The sequence below is a fragment of the Neopsephotus bourkii genome, unplaced genomic scaffold, assembly GCF_033783945.1.
Source record: "Neopsephotus bourkii isolate Nb327-2 ecotype Australia unplaced genomic scaffold, CSIRO-AGI_Nbou_v1 NB_1511, whole genome shotgun sequence".
Lineage (NCBI taxonomy): Eukaryota > Metazoa > Chordata > Aves > Psittaciformes > Psittacidae > Neopsephotus > Neopsephotus bourkii.
Genome location: NW_026901987.1, coordinates 4730847 through 4747251, shown reverse-complemented (window position 1 = coordinate 4747251; position 16405 = coordinate 4730847). Strand labels below are relative to the sequence as shown.

General features: G+C 40.7%; 1 protein-coding gene and 1 long non-coding RNA gene across 3 annotated transcripts; one reads left to right on the top strand and one right to left on the bottom strand.

Moving 5' to 3' along the window:
* Positions 1 to 241: 241 nt before the first annotated feature.
* LOC133221159 (uncharacterized) lies at positions 242 to 12614 on the bottom strand. Of its 2 annotated transcripts, none has more exons than XR_009727912.1 (5): positions 12461 to 12614; positions 3286 to 3422; positions 2927 to 3033; positions 1862 to 2169; positions 242 to 455 (listed from the first exon to the last, which is right to left on the bottom strand). It is a non-coding gene; the product is annotated as an uncharacterized LOC133221159 (long non-coding RNA). The 2 variants fall into 2 exon arrangements; XR_009727911.1 differs by lacking the exon at positions 12461 to 12614 and adding an exon at positions 4275 to 5230.
* Positions 12615 to 12762: 148 nt separating this feature from the next.
* Positions 12763 to 16073, top strand: NDUFAF4 (NADH:ubiquinone oxidoreductase complex assembly factor 4). Its single transcript, XM_061369842.1, has 3 exons — positions 12763 to 12928; positions 13369 to 13466; positions 15762 to 16073. Exons 1-3 carry the CDS (start codon positions 12802 to 12804, stop codon positions 16056 to 16058), a joined length of 522 nt encoding a protein of 173 aa, XP_061225826.1. The 5' UTR covers positions 12763 to 12801; the 3' UTR covers positions 16059 to 16073.
* The last annotated feature ends 332 nt before the right edge of the window (positions 16074 to 16405 follow it).

Below are 16405 nucleotides of genomic sequence, written 5' to 3'. Positions count from 1 at the left end.
ATCAAAACAGTCTGGCACGTTAGATGTGACACATACATTTTATTTCTGTGAAGTAGGAGGTGTATTTCTAACATCAAGCAAGCATATTTCACTGCCAGGACTCTGAAAATGTAGTTGCTCCATTTAGCAGGTGGCTGCTGCAAGAGGGGCTGGAGACTCTGATGTGTGGGAAGCTCCATGACCAGATGAAAAGGGGTTATGGTATGGCTGGTGAAGGAAGAGGCAGAAAGGCCAATGCACTCCTGCAGTGCTTTTTCCACTGTGGTGAATAAGCTTGTATATATAACGCTTTACTGAGTTTGGTGCAAGCCATGGCACAATCATGCTGCTAACAAAAGCGTAGGCCTCAGTGTAGAGCACTTTGCATGCCTTTGTTTTCAAAATCAGTGTTCATAAGGAGCCACAGCTGCTTCAGGTTACTCTTCCTTCAGCTTTTTCTTACATTCAAGTCCTTCCTACAATAGAAATTAGCATGGAGATAGTGAAGATCTTAAAGAATGACAAATTTTGCTGCACTTTTAATTCTGGGACAATTAGACAACCAATAATTTCCCTGATAAGAGGGAGGTGTTAGAAACTGAAGGAGAGCTCATATAAATAATTTACAGCTTAGTAGATGTAGTAGCTTAGTCTGCCTGCAGAACCAACAGACTTTCTATCATTTCTTCCACGATCAAAGCTGGCAAGCTAACCATACTGTGCTGCCTTCAAAAGCCTGAATGGTGAGTAACATAAAGTTTTGTTAGAGCCACTTGCTACTAGTCCCCTCTCATGAGAAACGAAGCAGTAGCTATGCACCGGGCCTTCCTGCAGGCAAGCTCTGGAGCCTGAAACAGCATCCAGAAGATGACTATCTAATTCAGTAGAAATTTTACCACAGCCTAGAATGTTCATTAGGAACAAAATAACTATGCACACCAGTGATTTGTTCATTGCAGTGTTTAAAATAAATGATTTTTAATTCTTCAATCATAAAGCCCTGCAAGTCAGAATAATATATGAAGATGAGCAGAATAAAAAGAGCTAACAAGTACACATTAGAAACACAGCATAGGGCAGAAATATGAACATGTGTAGCACGTTGTTCTTAGTCTTCCTCAGCCTAGGCCTATTCACTCTCCAGGCACCACCACCTTGAGAATACTTGATTCTGTAACTGATCAAGGAGTTCCAGTCTTTCACCACACAAAAGCACTTGCAGACATCAGTGACTGTAGGCGACTGTACCCTGCTCTTACGGTGGGAATAGTTATGTATGTACATATTTGGAGCTGAACTTCTGTAATTCAAGGATTTTTACCAGGTACACTAGTCCAAAGCACAATATATCTTTTTTTTATATCATCATTACGAAAAATAAAAAACAAATGCACAAGAACAAACCAAACCTTGAATGGAATATTTGACGGATTCACATGATTGACAGTTAACATTTATCTGAAGTTCAGATTAAGTCTATTGACCTCATTTTGGGCAAAGACACCTGTATGCATGGAATAAATATCTTTTTTAGGATTCAGGACTAGATATGCCCTCTAAGACCATACCTGAAAGCCCTAAACAGGGCTTATTTCAGAGGGATCGGAGAATATGGAAATCCCAGTAGGCTGGCACATAAAAGATGAATGACAAGAGCATGATGGAGAACAGTCACCTAGATATAAGAAAGAGGAATCTGGCATTTCTGATGCATGGTGCATACTAGAGGAAGGCAGTTTTAGTCTCCCAAGTTAGGATATAAGAGATTGTTCAGTCTGTTTAATGTAGACATTTCATACAGTCAGTAAGAGGAAGATGCTTAGCACATCAGTTAGAAGTCCTCGTCTCTTCAGTGACAGATTAGGAGATATAATATCCCTACCTTAGATAGCAGAGTCTTGAAAACCCTCAGCCACTTTCTGGATTATGATCGTACTTGAGGATGACATATGTGCTATGCTGTTTACTCACCCCTTAAACAAGGAGTATCTGAAAAAAAATTGAATTAAATATTTTGCAGTAGTTGAATGGTGGTTTTCAGGGTCACAATTCTGGATTTACCTACATTCCCCTATGTGCTATTTAGGCCCCTAAATCCTTTGTTATAGACAGCTCTTGGTCCTTCACAGCTGCATCAGTATTTGTCACCATGTAAAAAGTGTACAAACCTACCTTCATACCACTAGGGTTCTGTAAAACTGAGCACACAGAAATTGCAAGGAATGTACTAACACAGCAACCTAAGAATCTAAGAAGTAGAAAGGCAATATGGTTTTTGAGTAACTCAAAGTAGAAAAGTTAGCTTGTACTCTCATGATTCTGCTTTGTAAGGTTCATGCCTTTATGTTACTAAAAAAGAATTGAAAATGTGACCTGGCTAGGATGCAGACAAATCTGAGTCCTCATTTAAATTTAAATCCTTTGCTGACATAGATGTCTTGATTGGGATTGCAAAAAAAACCCCACCCCAATTATAATCACTTAGCATAGCTCTTACAAGAAGATTGTAATTATACCTGAGGCAAGAAAGCTACTTTATCAGCACACTTCATTTTGCTGAGTACTGATAAATGGCAGGGATAGTATCAGAGCATACAGCTATGCGCTTATAACTTCAGCAGTTTGTAGGCTAACCTGGTCAAACTTGAACTGAAACAGAGAAGTGCTTACAAAGGTTACTAACATCATCTGAATGTGGCTGCAGTAACTATCAGCTGTGGGACAGTGTGTAACACTATAGACAAAAAGGGGCAATAAAGATTTATACATATTGATGTAGAGTTCATATGCTAACTGACCTGTGGGTCAAAGAATGATCATTGACCTATTTTATTTGCTGGTATATAGAACCGATTTATAATCTCCTTTTTATGTTTCAGATGGAAAACTTTGATAAAAAAAACAAGTCAGTGGTTTTCTGCACAGGCAGTGAGTTGAGCTGGCTTACCTTGCAGGCAGACGAGCCCTTCTTGCAAGAGGTTTGAGGGGGAGCTACTAGCAAAAGGATTCTCCTTTACAGACAATGCACTATTAGATTGCAGCCTTAAATTGCTCCTGTTAAGCACACAAAAAATACAGCAATTTCAAGATGATGGCTTCCACTCTGGGATCCAGGCACATTGTGTACATCTTCTGCTCAGAAAGTCCTATGTGACTTTCTATATGATAGAAACAGTGCAAGAGACACTAAAAGGCAGACTGCATGTAACTTTCAAGAGATGTACCTCTGATCTAGGAAAAGGTCTAAATCCTACTTAAGGTTAGTAGGAGTGGTAACTTACTTCCATCCCAGATACAGTAACATACCTTTTCTCTTCTTAATCTGAAGCCACAGAAGTCATTGCTCAAATCCTTCACCAGAATGACAAGCCTGGAGTGGAAGTTGAACAATCTGGTCTGAAACCAGAAGGGTTAGGAGGTGTCTGCAGGGGAGCTCCATACATCTGAGACAAAAAACAGCAGGGAGTGAAACAGATTATGGAAGTTATTTAATGAAGCATTTGGTTTATGACAGCAGGGGCTATAGACGACAACAGACTCTCCTGTCCATAAAAGCAACAAAAGCATACAACACTGTGGGTGTGTGTGTATGTGTGTGCATGTGCCTGAATGTTGTCTGGGGACCCTGAAATTCTGAACATGGAAACTATGTCCTGTTCCCTGCTGTGTTCAGAAAAAAAGGGGGGTTATGCATATAGCTTGAAGGAATAAGACTCACATGTGCAAGATTCCTTCAGAAAAGTCATCATGGAAATGACTGCAAAATTAGAAATCCTGGCTAGAACTCTAGCATTAAAACAAATATTGTTGGTGTTCAACTCTCAGTATATAACAGCAATAAAGAAAACATAAATGTGAACTTCTCTGGCAAACACAAGTAATTCGTTAATAAAATTCTAAGTTGTAAGAAGTATTAACATTTAAACCTTTCAGAGTTTAACTATTACTAGGAAACAAGAACTTGCATCGTTTTTTATATATTTCATAATAGCTTTTACTCATACATGAGCTTACTATACTTTGGTCTTTTATGCTCTATTTTCAATTTCTACACTGTGTTACAAAAAAAAGGCACCTTATTCATTTATGCTTCAAAAAGACAAAACATCTGAAATTTTAGCAAAATGTGCAACTACTGTTTTAAAAATTGCAGTGTTACTTTTCACTCCATTTTCTAACCTGTGTTAGGAAATGATGGAAGAGCCAAAAATGCGTGTGAAGCAGCAGAAAAAAACTAGGCAATGGTCATCATCATCTATTCAGTAAAAAGAGAAAAATACATCTAGCTTTCTTACTGGTATCCTCAACAGTCTGAATCATAAAGTTCATTTTGTGAGAATATCCATTCAGAGTACGCTGCAGTCTGCTAGTGGTGGTAACTGGTGCTAATGTTTCAGCACTGGAAGAGAGAGAGAGAACAGATTTTGAAATTGCATTCTTCTGTTTCCTGTCTGAACAGGCTGTATAGCTCTGCTTATCTGCCCAGGGCTGGAGTATGTTACATCCACAGGAGTGCAAGAAACAGAAGAAAACAGATCATCGTAGCAATTAACCATTACAAGATCACCCACATTTCCCAAACAGATTAAGGTATTAAAGAACAACAAGTAACTTTTCATGCTCCCTCTGATGTCTGAAAAAAGGGTGCAGGAGCAGCTTGCAGAAATCTTAAAATCTCAGTTCTTGGTGGGGCGAGAGGTGAATTTCCCCATGCTGCAAGGAGAGATGCCCTGCAGAGAGCTTTTTTATAGTCTTGCAAGAGATTTTACACAACAGTGAAGCTGGCCTATGTCACAAATTATTGGAAGAGTCTGGCAGTACTTCTGGCAAGGGGAGCTAGGCTGCTGTGATTCAGAGGCCATCAGTAGATATTTCCTCCAGGTAACTCATTGTATGGAGTTATTTCAAGTCTCCGTCATCCAGAGGCTGAGATTCCTTCTACTTATAGGTAAAGCAGAGAACCTCATCTCAAGACAGCTGATAGATGTTGAGGCCTGATCCCACAAAGTGCTCAGAGGGATTTTTGTCAATAACTCACTGGAAACTGATTCTAGCAGTTTTGTGCATGTGAAATTTATCATGTTATCATTCAACATTACAGCCTTCTGTGGAGAATTCCTTAATCCATATTAAAAAAAAAACAACCTACAACCAAACAAAAAAGCAAATAAAACCCAACTATGAGACATCCTGAAAAACCGTTTATCAACCAAAGAAATCCTGACCATTTCAGTGATTTTCTAACCAAAAAGTATGTTAATCTCTACGGAGTCCTAAACTCATTCTTGAGAATGCTGTTTTTGTATTATATTATGTATATAGGAATGTGTAATAACTTCATCTTGCTCCTGAAGACATCTTACATAGAGAACTCTGCCTTCGAGTCTCAGTCTCAGTCTGTGTTGTAATGCTGGAGCTTTGGAGCTTATTTATGTCCTTATTATACAATCTAAAAATGAAATTTCAGTACCTAGAGGTAGTACTTTAAATATTTTGGGACCTCTTTAATGGTCTATTTTGGTAGCCCCAGAGGAACCTGACACTGACATATTTAGTCACTGTATCTCCATATATAATTAGGAAACGCAATTGTTCAAAATTCATCTGTCCCCCACATGCTGCCCCCAGATTTTTGATGCTGTGGAAAGAAGAGACACACAAAAGGGCCCCCTAACTTCAGGAATGATTTATAGATGAACTTTAATACTGGTAGTCACATGTTGGTATCATTGAAACCTTTTCTTGTTTCTCTAATGCATTTTCTACCAACACAATTTGTATTTGTAATTTGTGATACATATAAATGAAAATGTAAGAGTGTAATTAATTTTCTGTATTACTGTACATAAAGTACACTATTTAGGAATAATGCAGAATTAACTAAAATAATACAGCATTATTTGTCTTAACTATATCTTCCTCTGTGAAATAATGTAACCCCAGATCTTCTTTACATACACTAATGGCTACTAATGTATTAAGTGTATACCAATCCTTTGTAGTGGACATCACTCCTGTTACAACAGGCATTTTTCCTGCAATTTTTTGCAATAATCCATAGCGGTTTATTCCTAAATCAGATAGAACATCATTTTTTGCAGTAAATTAAGGAAGTAGAGAGTAAGTCCATTTTCCCCAATAGGAAATATGAATATATGCTATCTAAAACTGTCTCTTATAATGGCTTCCACTAGACATTTCAGAGTAAGCTGCGGGACAAACAAAACCCATATAGTAGGTAACAGTAGATGGTTATGAAAATCTTTCCTTAGGACTTTCCTTCCTGACCCTCACTGGATCACATCCCAACCTTGAGAATTTTGGATCCATTTCAAATGTAGACTTTTGTCTAGAGCCTTGGATTCTTTCATATTATTTTATATTTCTATTTATCCTGTTCTTTATAAATGTTACTGAAGTCAACGGGTCTTTTTATGTTTTAACGTCAGCCCCTAAAGAGTTACTATTTAAAATATGACCAAAAAGGAATGCAATTACAAATTCAAGAAAAAATTGGGGCTAGAACAGCAAGACTTGATTATTGTAATCCTGATGACTGTATATCTTAGAAAAGTTAGATGATGGTTTGTCATTTGTTTCTTGGACTAAATGCTACATCAATATGATGTATTTCTCAAATCATGCTCTGTAGTTTAGCTTTTGGCAATACCATGTTACATATTCTGCTTTACTTCAAGGCTTTTACTTAAAAGCTGTCAGTTGTAACCCTATAATAACAATGTGTAAATGGAATCAATAAAACTGGTTCTGCAACTACTTACAGAAGCAGGGAAATTCAATCCCATGATACATCAAATCACAGATAACAAAACTAAGTAAGAAAGTTCTGTATACAAAATGCATCATGCCTATATAAATATACATGATCATAAATTAAAAGCATACAGAGAAAATACAAATATCCTTTGGGGAGAGAAAAATATTACATGACAGTAGAACAGCATCTTACCAGCACATATAAATTATATATTTCTATGTGTTGTATTTCATGAAAAAAAACAGAAGGGGGCCTATAGGGATGCTGGGGATGGACTCTTCATTAGGGACTGTAGTGATAGGACAAGGGGTCATGGGTTAAAACTTAAACAGGGAAGTTTAGGTGGGATATAAGGAGGAAATTCTTTCCTGTTAGGGTGGTGAGGCACTGGAATAGGTTGTCCAGGGAGGTTGTGAATGCTCCATCCCTGGCAGTGTTCAAGGTCAGGTTGGATGAGGCCTTGGGTAATATGGTTTAGAGCGAGGTGTCCCTGCCCATGGCAGGGGGGTTGGAACTTGATGATCTTAAGGTCCTTTCCAACCCTAACTATTCTATGATTCTATTCCAGCAGATAGCTGGTGAATGGATCCAGAATACTGGCTATCTTCTGTACCATCAGATCACTACTGCAGAGTCAGTGCAGTAAAATCATGGCTACTACTATTGCATACAGTCAGCTCTCCCTAAGTTGTCACTGTGTTCCCATGGCCATTCTTTGCAGTACAGCCAATGGCATGACAACCAAATTTTTAGTTCTCCTGGGTTTTATAGCTTATCCTTACAAAAACAAAAATAAATGTATTTTCCCAAAAACCTTTCAGTCTCCCTTAGATCATAAGTCTGTAACAGAATTTCCTATAATTCACCAGATGCAAGTATTCATACTAAAAAAAACTTAAGCTTTTTTCTTAAGGTTTCTTAAAGTTCCCACCAGATTTTCCTAAAAGCTGGACACATCTGAAAAAATCTGCAATTACATTCATTGGTGACTTTTTCGACTTACTAAACTTTCAATTAGAAGTGAAACTATTCTTAATAATAAACATTATTTACATATGTTACCGATAATAACATAAACTGCCATTGTCTTAGGGATAGACCATAACAGAGAAAATGCTAAGAGCTTCCTGGCCTGTTATTTACAATTTCCATGATCTGAGAGGTCAGCCACAACAAAAAACTAAGAGGTGTTTGTCTCAACAATGTATTATTCTGGTTTGTGTTAACTTTTTTAATGTGCTTATAGCTGAAAGGAGTTGCACATCTTTGGTTTTCACTTGTTATTTCCACAGTAGACCTTTATATGTGTAACATAAACTTAGGTCAGAAAAAGATAAATACAGAGTAAAGCAAACACAGTGTAAAGAAACATGTTGACCTAGTTTAAAAAAACATCAGGGGAAGGACAGGATGCCCACAAACATTTTTCTCGGGCCCAAAGGGATGGTATTAATCTTCTATGATTCTGGTGCATCAGCGAAGGCAGCCTGACATGAGCTATCCCTCCATTTCACCCAGTTTCTTGACTGCTGGTTCACCTCCTCCTCACTGCAGCCAGTACAGCAGTTTCTGTGACTGTTGGAGTGAAATGACCTGGGTGCAAAGTGCAACCTCTTACAAACAAACCACCCACCCAACCAACCTGGAGGTAATACCTGTTCAAGGTATTCACACTCCTCCTACCGGATGCCTTTTGTTTCTCCTCCTGTGTTTCTGGGAGCTTTTTGTGGAACCAGTCAAACCATCAGTAGCTGATATGGCTTAGAAAAGTTCTGGGACTCCTTTATTAAATCAAATCAGGTATCTGATACTGTTTGCTCTGAAGAGTTCCTACATCCTTGCTCTGGCAACAGAGATGAACAGAAGCCAGGGTTACAGGAAAGAACAGCAGTGTCAGTGCTCTCAAACAGCACTGCCAGTGAGAAAAGAGCATGAGGATCTGACCCATATGAGTAAAAATGAAGTCAAAATGCACATGTAATTGCTATGATTAGTTAAGCCCAATACCAGGCTGCCTCATTCTCAAATATGCTGGCTCCTAATGTGTATTTCCAAGTCAAAGTAACCTGCTAATTAAGATATAACAATCAGATAGGAAAATTCTGAAAGATGACGTCAGGTAATCCAAGCCACAGTTAATCCTGAGAATTTAAATGTAATGTCTTTGAAATTAATGTTACCTGACAAGGGCTAATGACCTGTCTGGGCTGGTGTGTGAGCCTGTAAACGTAAGCTTGCCAAATTCTCCATAAACTTCATCCATGTAAGAACTTGAAAGAAGCTCCCTTACATAAAGCACTGCAGCCACCTAGCCTTGAAAAGTTGCAAGTGTTCAGCAACACTCATCACAGCCTGCAATTAAGCAAAAGCTTTCTGTGTATTTCTAGGTACTTCAGGAGCCAGTAAAAGATGGACCAGTTGAAGCCAGTAACACAGAAACAAACTGAATTAAGTAACAGAACAACCAGAAATCACTGAAAGGCAGCAATGATCAAAATGTCCATCTTTCTTGAGGTCATCTTTACAAAGTTGCAGGACAGCCATTTTTGCTTGGCTCATAATCAATTCTTGCTAATGCTGTGTTCTCTGGTTGTGCCTAATGCTGATGAGATAAGGAACAAATGGATCAATGCTCTCATTGTATTTACTGGGAAACCAGTAATCAGGACAGAGGACTCAATTCCCTGCATCCCAATTACACATGAATTTACTAGAGCATCCCTTTAGACTGACATAAATTATGAACCAACAGCAACAAAAATATGAGGAAAGCAGTAACAGTGGTAGAAAACACAGACAGCATCAAATATAAACCTATGCCACTGCTGTATAATGGTACTTGTAATTTTCCTCTGCTATAAATCTCTAGGTTGCTCCCAGACCATAAGTCATACAGCAAATCTCACATGCCTCCTCTCAAAAACTCTTAAGTTGGGCATTAAAAAGGCCCTCTTGTCTCACTGAGATTACCGGTCCCTCTGGATTAATACCGTGATTCAAGTTCGCCTGTACAGTAAAAACAATAGAGAAACCTTAGCAGAACCTCACAGCAAAACAAATTAATGCCAGACATTCATATTCTCCCTTTTCTAAAAGGAATTTTCAGTAGACCAATCAGACTTTCTATGCTAGTTGACTAGCAAAATACATCTTTGATTTTCCATTCAGCTACAGAACTAGCAGAGAATGAAAAATTAAGAACACACAATGTAAAATCAGAACCAGGATGAAAAAGTGAAACACAAAATTCGAAGAAGGGTCACAAATGTACTTTTTATTTTCCAGGTGCACAGTAGCTTTAGAAATTTCTCTCTACAGGTGTGAAAGGATTAAAAGGAGATCTAGTGTGGCAGCCCATGGCAGACGTGTACTGTGTGAGTACAGTATTTTTCTCTGATGTGTTCGATACAGTCCACTGTTGAGAACAAGTTGCCTGTATAGATGAACTCAGCTGGATAGTCTATGCTCTTCTCATGGCCTGCTTTCTTAAAGACCTACTTGAGAACTGATTTATTTCTTTTGGTATTTTTAAATTCCCTGGAAAAGTTCAGGCTCCTGAATTTCCTGCTTTGAGAAAAATGCATTCCATTTGTAACATTGTGAAGGCTGAATACATACGATTTTATGCTTTGAGGAACTACACATTCTTCTTTTTTTTATAATCACACTTGCAGATACTTTATATGGAAAAAGAAAAGAATCCTAGCTCTTCATTAGTGATATTTAATATCAGTATGGTCACACTGGTAAAATACCAAAATACAAATAAATTATTTTTATATCAAATATATATAGAATAAATAGTTATTCTGCTCACTGGAGTCTAAGAAAGATTCTTCAGAATAAAAATCTTGTACTCCTGATGCTTCCCCAGACATAAAAAGAACAGCTTTGTGCCAGCCTCAGTGATAGGAAGTGACAGGCAGAACATGACATCACTCTTTATTTTTAACTGCCTGCCTTCTGGTGAATTTATTTTGCTGTCAGTAAATATTACAGCAGTGTTAGTCACATTCAGGCTTTACAGAAACATAAGCCCTTTCCCAAGTTTGATCCCAGAAGCTGGCAGTTCTTAGCTTTTGAAGGAAGGATCTTTATTCCCAAATTGGGCACACTGGCTTACACCAACGGCCAGACAGTAAGGATATGTCTCAGAGAAATGCTAAAGTTCAACTTCAAAGGTCCATAACCACCAAAGGCATTTGTGTGAATTTTACCATGACAACTGCACCAGACAGGCTAACCGCTTCAAAAAACATCAAATCCTGTACTCAAGAACATACATTTACTCAGCAATTGACCACTGATATTTAATTCAACTTGCCCCAGTCAGAGTCTAGCAGCTCTTAACAGCATCCATGTCCCTATTAGCACTAATGTCACTTTTCTTCTTAGCATCACTACACATGCAGTGCCTAAAACAAGACAGGGTCAGTAAGTTTATTACCAGAGAACATAAATTAAAGTCATGTTTCTATCCTTCTCCTGCTGCCAGTGAGTCTTTAAAATGAAGAAGGGGAGCAACTGCACCTCTGGGATCCGCCAGGAGGGCAGAGATCCAGCATGGATCATACTTATGCTACCTTGACTCTACTGCTTTTGTGTATCTAATTGGCTTTCCTCACCCACCAGCTTGTCTCTAAGGAAACCACTGTCATTCATTATGCAGTATTCAAGCACACTGTAGCCTTAACTACCACACTACCATTGTTATTGTTAAATAATGCTACTAGTAGAAGACCAAGTTCCGAAAGCCCAAGTTTTGCATGCCCACAAGTAATAAGCACGACTAGGTGGATGCAAGGGCAAAAAACATGTGTTTCCCTCCTGAAAAAGAGCACAGCAAGTACCTGGGTCCTGTCTCTGTCCTTCACTACCACTCCCACTCCAGATCACTTCATTCATAACTATTACCATGTATTAAAAGAATCTGCAAACAGCACAAACACAACTTAAAAACGTAAAACAATTACTTACTGGCTAATAAGTAATAAAAGACCAGCTGAAATTAATGAGCCACTAATAACCTCCCTTTGATAAGACACCCTCTGAGGCTTGGCTTGCCCCAGAATCACATGGGAGGACCACCAGGTTCTATTGCTTTCTGCAACAGGCTGAGTCCTTAGTGCTGCTTTTTCACTTTCCTTAATCTATGAGGAATTTCTGTCTTTGCATGCTTACGCTTTTTTCTTAAACCTTTAAACTGCCGGTTCCATCTCAGCAATTTTACCTCTATCTACAACTTTACCTTTCTCATCTTCCACAGCTCTAGACTAGTTTCCCACAGTTCTTTCCCAAAGTTTAACCATTTTTGCGCAAGTCAAAGACGGTTATTTGGTTGGGCTGGAAGACAGGGGCTGCACCCTCATAACACTGCACAGCCCACAGGTCCTGAACAGTACTGGGGTATTGTCCAGATTTCCATGTGGAGGGTGTCTTCTAGGTGGCATCTCCTTACAAAATTCATTTTCTGTCACTTAACAAACCAGTGAGGTGCTCGAAAGGAAATGCTGTACGCGTTAGGGACAATAAGAGGCACAACGCCCCTAACTTTCATGTTACCCTTACTCCATTATAAACTTAGATTTAAGAAGCGGATGAGGCACGTTACACGTACGCACACATATATACCCCGGCCACCACCCCAACCACGGCTCTGCGCGGCCCCTGCTCTACTCCGCTCCCGCACCAACTTCCACCGACCATAACCCCGCGGATAAACCAGGCGGCGACAGCTACGACATGACGTAACAGCAGCCTCCCACCGGAGTGAGGGATGCTCCCCGGGGATTCCGGTTACCCGCGCGGGTAGAAAGGCCACGGCAAGAGCGAACGGGGCAGAAAACACGGCCGAGCGCTCTCTCTCAAACCAAAGAGACAACCGGCTCCTCAGGAGCTCCCTTTGCCCGGGGACTTCTAGCGGGCTGTTTTGCCTCCGCTACCGGTCAGCAGGGCGCAAGCGCAGCCTCTTTCCCCGCCACCAGGCCGCTGCGCATGTGCTGCGGTCGCGCGCAGGCGCCGTTCGGGGGGTGCCGGCAGCGGCGATGGGCGGACGGCTGGCCCGCGTGTTTCGCACTTTCAACGTGGAGAGCCGGGCCCGCCGCGAGATCAGCAGGGAGAAGCCCAGGCCCGCTCCGCGGCACCCCACCTCCCGGCTGGAAGAGCTGCCCGGTGCGTCCTAGCCTCGGAGGCTGCTGGCGGGGCGGGGGGAGCACCGGTGTCTGTGGGCCCAGCGCGGGGCCGCAGCACGGAAGGGCCAGAGCGGGTGCTGGGGCGCTGGCGAGCGGCGGGGCCGTGGCGCGTCCTGGTGCGGCGCGGGGCTGGTGACATTGAGCGCGGGGCGGCTGGGCGCGCGGGGCACGCTGGGAGCCGCAGCCGGCGGCGTTGGTTGCTGCGGCGGTTGCCAGGGGCGGGCTCTGGGGCCGGGTGCCCTCCGCGGAGGACGCTCCTCAGCGGGGTGAGGCGCGGATCTCGGCGCCGGCACTGAGGGAGCCCCTTGCGGCGCGGGAGCCGTACCGGCCCGCAGGGGAGCGGTTAACCCGCAGCGCTAACGCAGTGAAACGTGTGACTCAGACCTGCCTTCTCTTCTACCTTCCTTCCCCTCCCTTTAGACTGCCCCGGGATAAAAGAAGAAATTTACCGGAAGGACGATAGGCTCCTCACCTTGTTAAAAGATGTTTATGTCCAGTCCAGAGATTCACCTGTGCGGGTGAGCATGTCTCTCTGCAGGAGGCATCCTAGCATCAGCTTTGTGGTTTTCAAACTCGGCAGCAATTCTGTAGAGAGGGAAATGCTCTGTTAATGCTGAAAAGCCACCTTTTTTAGAGGTATAGTCATAGAATGGTTAGGGATGGAAGGGACATTAAATATCATTCAGTTCCAGCCCCCTGCCATGGGCAGGGACACCTCACACTAGTGCAGGTTGCTCAAAGATAAAAGTGATGTTTTCATTACTCTTTCATAGATCAGTAGCACTGACTGCGTTTGACCCTGGGTCTTGAACATGTGACAGATCGCGATTTTACAAGTTTTTAAATCCTACAGTCTTCCTTTGTTGATCTCACTTTGTTTCTCACCTGAATTGCCACTTCTGCCTCCCCTAAGGCAGCAGGATGGTTGGCCAGCCTTTTGCAAAGGCACAGGAGTTTGCGAGACAGAGTTTTTAGAAGAGATTGGAACTACTGTGGAAGCATGGATGGGGTAGAGGACAAAGACACTGACATTTTAGTGGAGTCTTTAACGGCTGATGTTAATGTCATTGCTGTGCAGAGGCTTTTCCTTATGTAGCTGAGGAGCTGCCATAGCTAGGGTTTTTTTCTTCATAGCCTTCTGGATTGTTTGGTGATCAGTTTCCTCATTGCCAAAAGCCACAGTCTTTGATTTGGAAGGCAAAGCATACCCCTTCCAGCATAATGTAGACTGGGGTTCAGTCTCCTCTTTTCCACCATGTTACATTATGGCTTGTGCATTTTGCCTGTTGCATTATTGTACTGCTTTACTCTAGTTGCTTTATTCAGTAACAACAGTTCTGTAATCATCCAGCTGTAATATTCCTAAGCCTAATTAGCCACTTTCATAGTACCTTGTATTCAAGACTAAAAGTATTCAAAAATGCAAAGAGATTTCTTCAGTGTCTCCCTGAAGTTTCCAGGTAATCTCTATCCTTAATTTTCATAATAGTGTTAAAGACTTTAGTCTTGAAGTGATGAAGGTCTGATTTCAGTTTCTTTCAATATTTATTTGTAAGCCTGTCAAGAGAGAGAAAAAGCCAAAAGGGGAACAATCTTAGTGCTTGATTCCATGTCTACTCTGAGGTTGCTGCTATATTAAGTCTTGCTCTTGTGGTGTGTCTGCTTGCAGTTGTTAGGAAGAGTGTGATTAATGTGTTGGCATTGGAGGCTGGTGGACAAAAAATCATCTAAAAACTTTCTGCTTTTCCTTATGTTATTCTGAATACTTTGTGCATCATGTATTTGTGTATGCATACATATGTGTATATTTGATGCTAGGTTTTTCTGCAGAAAGTGGCAAAGCACCAACTCTTTTAAGTCTTGAAGTGGCAGATACCCAGGGACAGACACTTGAAAGATTGCTCATTATCTGGGGACAGTTTGAGCACAAAGTAAAAGAAACAAGTGGAGAACTGGCAGCATCATCAGACATCCTCTGTAGTTTAGAAATGGGCATGTGATTATAGATGCTGTAGCATTCACATCAGTTTTTTCAGCTTGTGAGTTAATACAGGGTGTCTGTGAGCTGATCAGTGGCTGTGAACTTGTCATTTTAAAAGAACTTTTTCTTAACTTTAAGAAAGGCTTTCATTCTGTCTTTTTTGCAGTATCATTCACTGGTTAATTAATAAAAGACAATATGGGAAAGGCAGATCTGGTTTGGAAATGACTTGAGAGGAAAGAATTCACATGTCTGAGTACTGTAGTAGTCATGGGAACTAAACTCCGTATGATGCTGCAGAATCTTCTTTTTGTCCAGCAAAGCTTGTTCTCTAGACAGAGCAAAAGAACAGATATCTTTCAGTTGCAAAACTAAAATCTGAAAAGGAAAGGAAGAGGAGAGGAAACTGTATGAAAAAGATTTCCAGTGGTATCAGAAGAAGGATACCACTTTGTAGTGTGATTTATTTTCCCCTTGCCATGAATCAGTACCAAATATTAGGTTATCTGCATTTATGTTTGGCTACCAAAACCTATGGATTGACTTGCATGAAGGGCTGCTAAGTCTGTACAACACTCAGAGTTAAGTAGATGATAGCTTTTCAGAAGCTGGGTGGGGGTTGACATCATATGTAGAATGGCTGTGGAAGAACTGACAATTTCTGTGATGTCAAGAAGCAAGGCTGGCCAAGCATTATTTTTGGGTTTTAATGCTGTGAAAGTATGAAAACCTAACAGGAAATGCTGTATTTGGGAAAATGGCTTGGCTGCTACAATAAGCATCGTAAACAGAACTGCTGTTAAGCTCTCTTTGTTTTCCTTCCCACAATTAGGTAAAAGATGGAGGTGGTGAACTTCTTCCACATAAACAGGAGGAAAAAAGACTTACAAAACTAGGCCACTTGGGAGATGCAGATGTTAAGAAAGTTTCCAAAGGCAAAATTTCCATTGTGGAGGCTCTGACACTTCTTAATAATCATAAACTTAATCCTCAGATATGGACTGCAGAGAAAATAGCAGTGGAATACAGTCTGGAACTGAAGGATGTCAACTCTCTTCTGGAATTCTTCATTCCTTTCACTGTGCAGGAATTTCCTAAAGAAACCAAAAAAGCTATAAAGTCAACATAAAAATAATTACCAAAACCTTGTGTGATGTCACTTGTGTCTTAATTTTATTCTTGGGTATATTCAGTGTTTGGAAAGAGTTGGTAACCTGTCATCTAACAAGGCTGCTTCCTTATATACCAGTGAAGATGCATTCAAGCAATTCCATTCTATATTGGATGGCTTCATTTAAATGCAGCAATTATAGGATACAATTTTTAAACCTTAATATAACTAATAAGTTGTATGAGAGCATGTCACACTGATTATTCCATTTGTATGTCACAAGTTCAGTTAAAGTACACAAGTTCACTGAGAACTTTACCTTAACAGATCACCTTTCTTAGCAGAGACTTCCTGGCCTTCAGCTA

What these genes read in the sequence shown, in the direction of transcription:
- NDUFAF4 (XM_061369842.1), top strand. Translation starts at nt 12,802, where the DNA reads ATGGGCGGACGGCTGGCCCGCGTGTTTCGCACTTTCAACGTGGAGAGC. An exon ending in CCGGCTGGAAGAGCTGCCCG is followed by an intron (nt 12,929 to 13,368) that starts GTGCGTCCTAGC and finishes CCCTCCCTTTAG; the next exon opens with ACTGCCCCGGGATAAAAGAA. An exon ending in CCAGAGATTCACCTGTGCGG is followed by an intron (nt 13,467 to 15,761) that starts GTGAGCATGTCT and finishes TCCCACAATTAG; the next exon opens with GTAAAAGATGGAGGTGGTGA.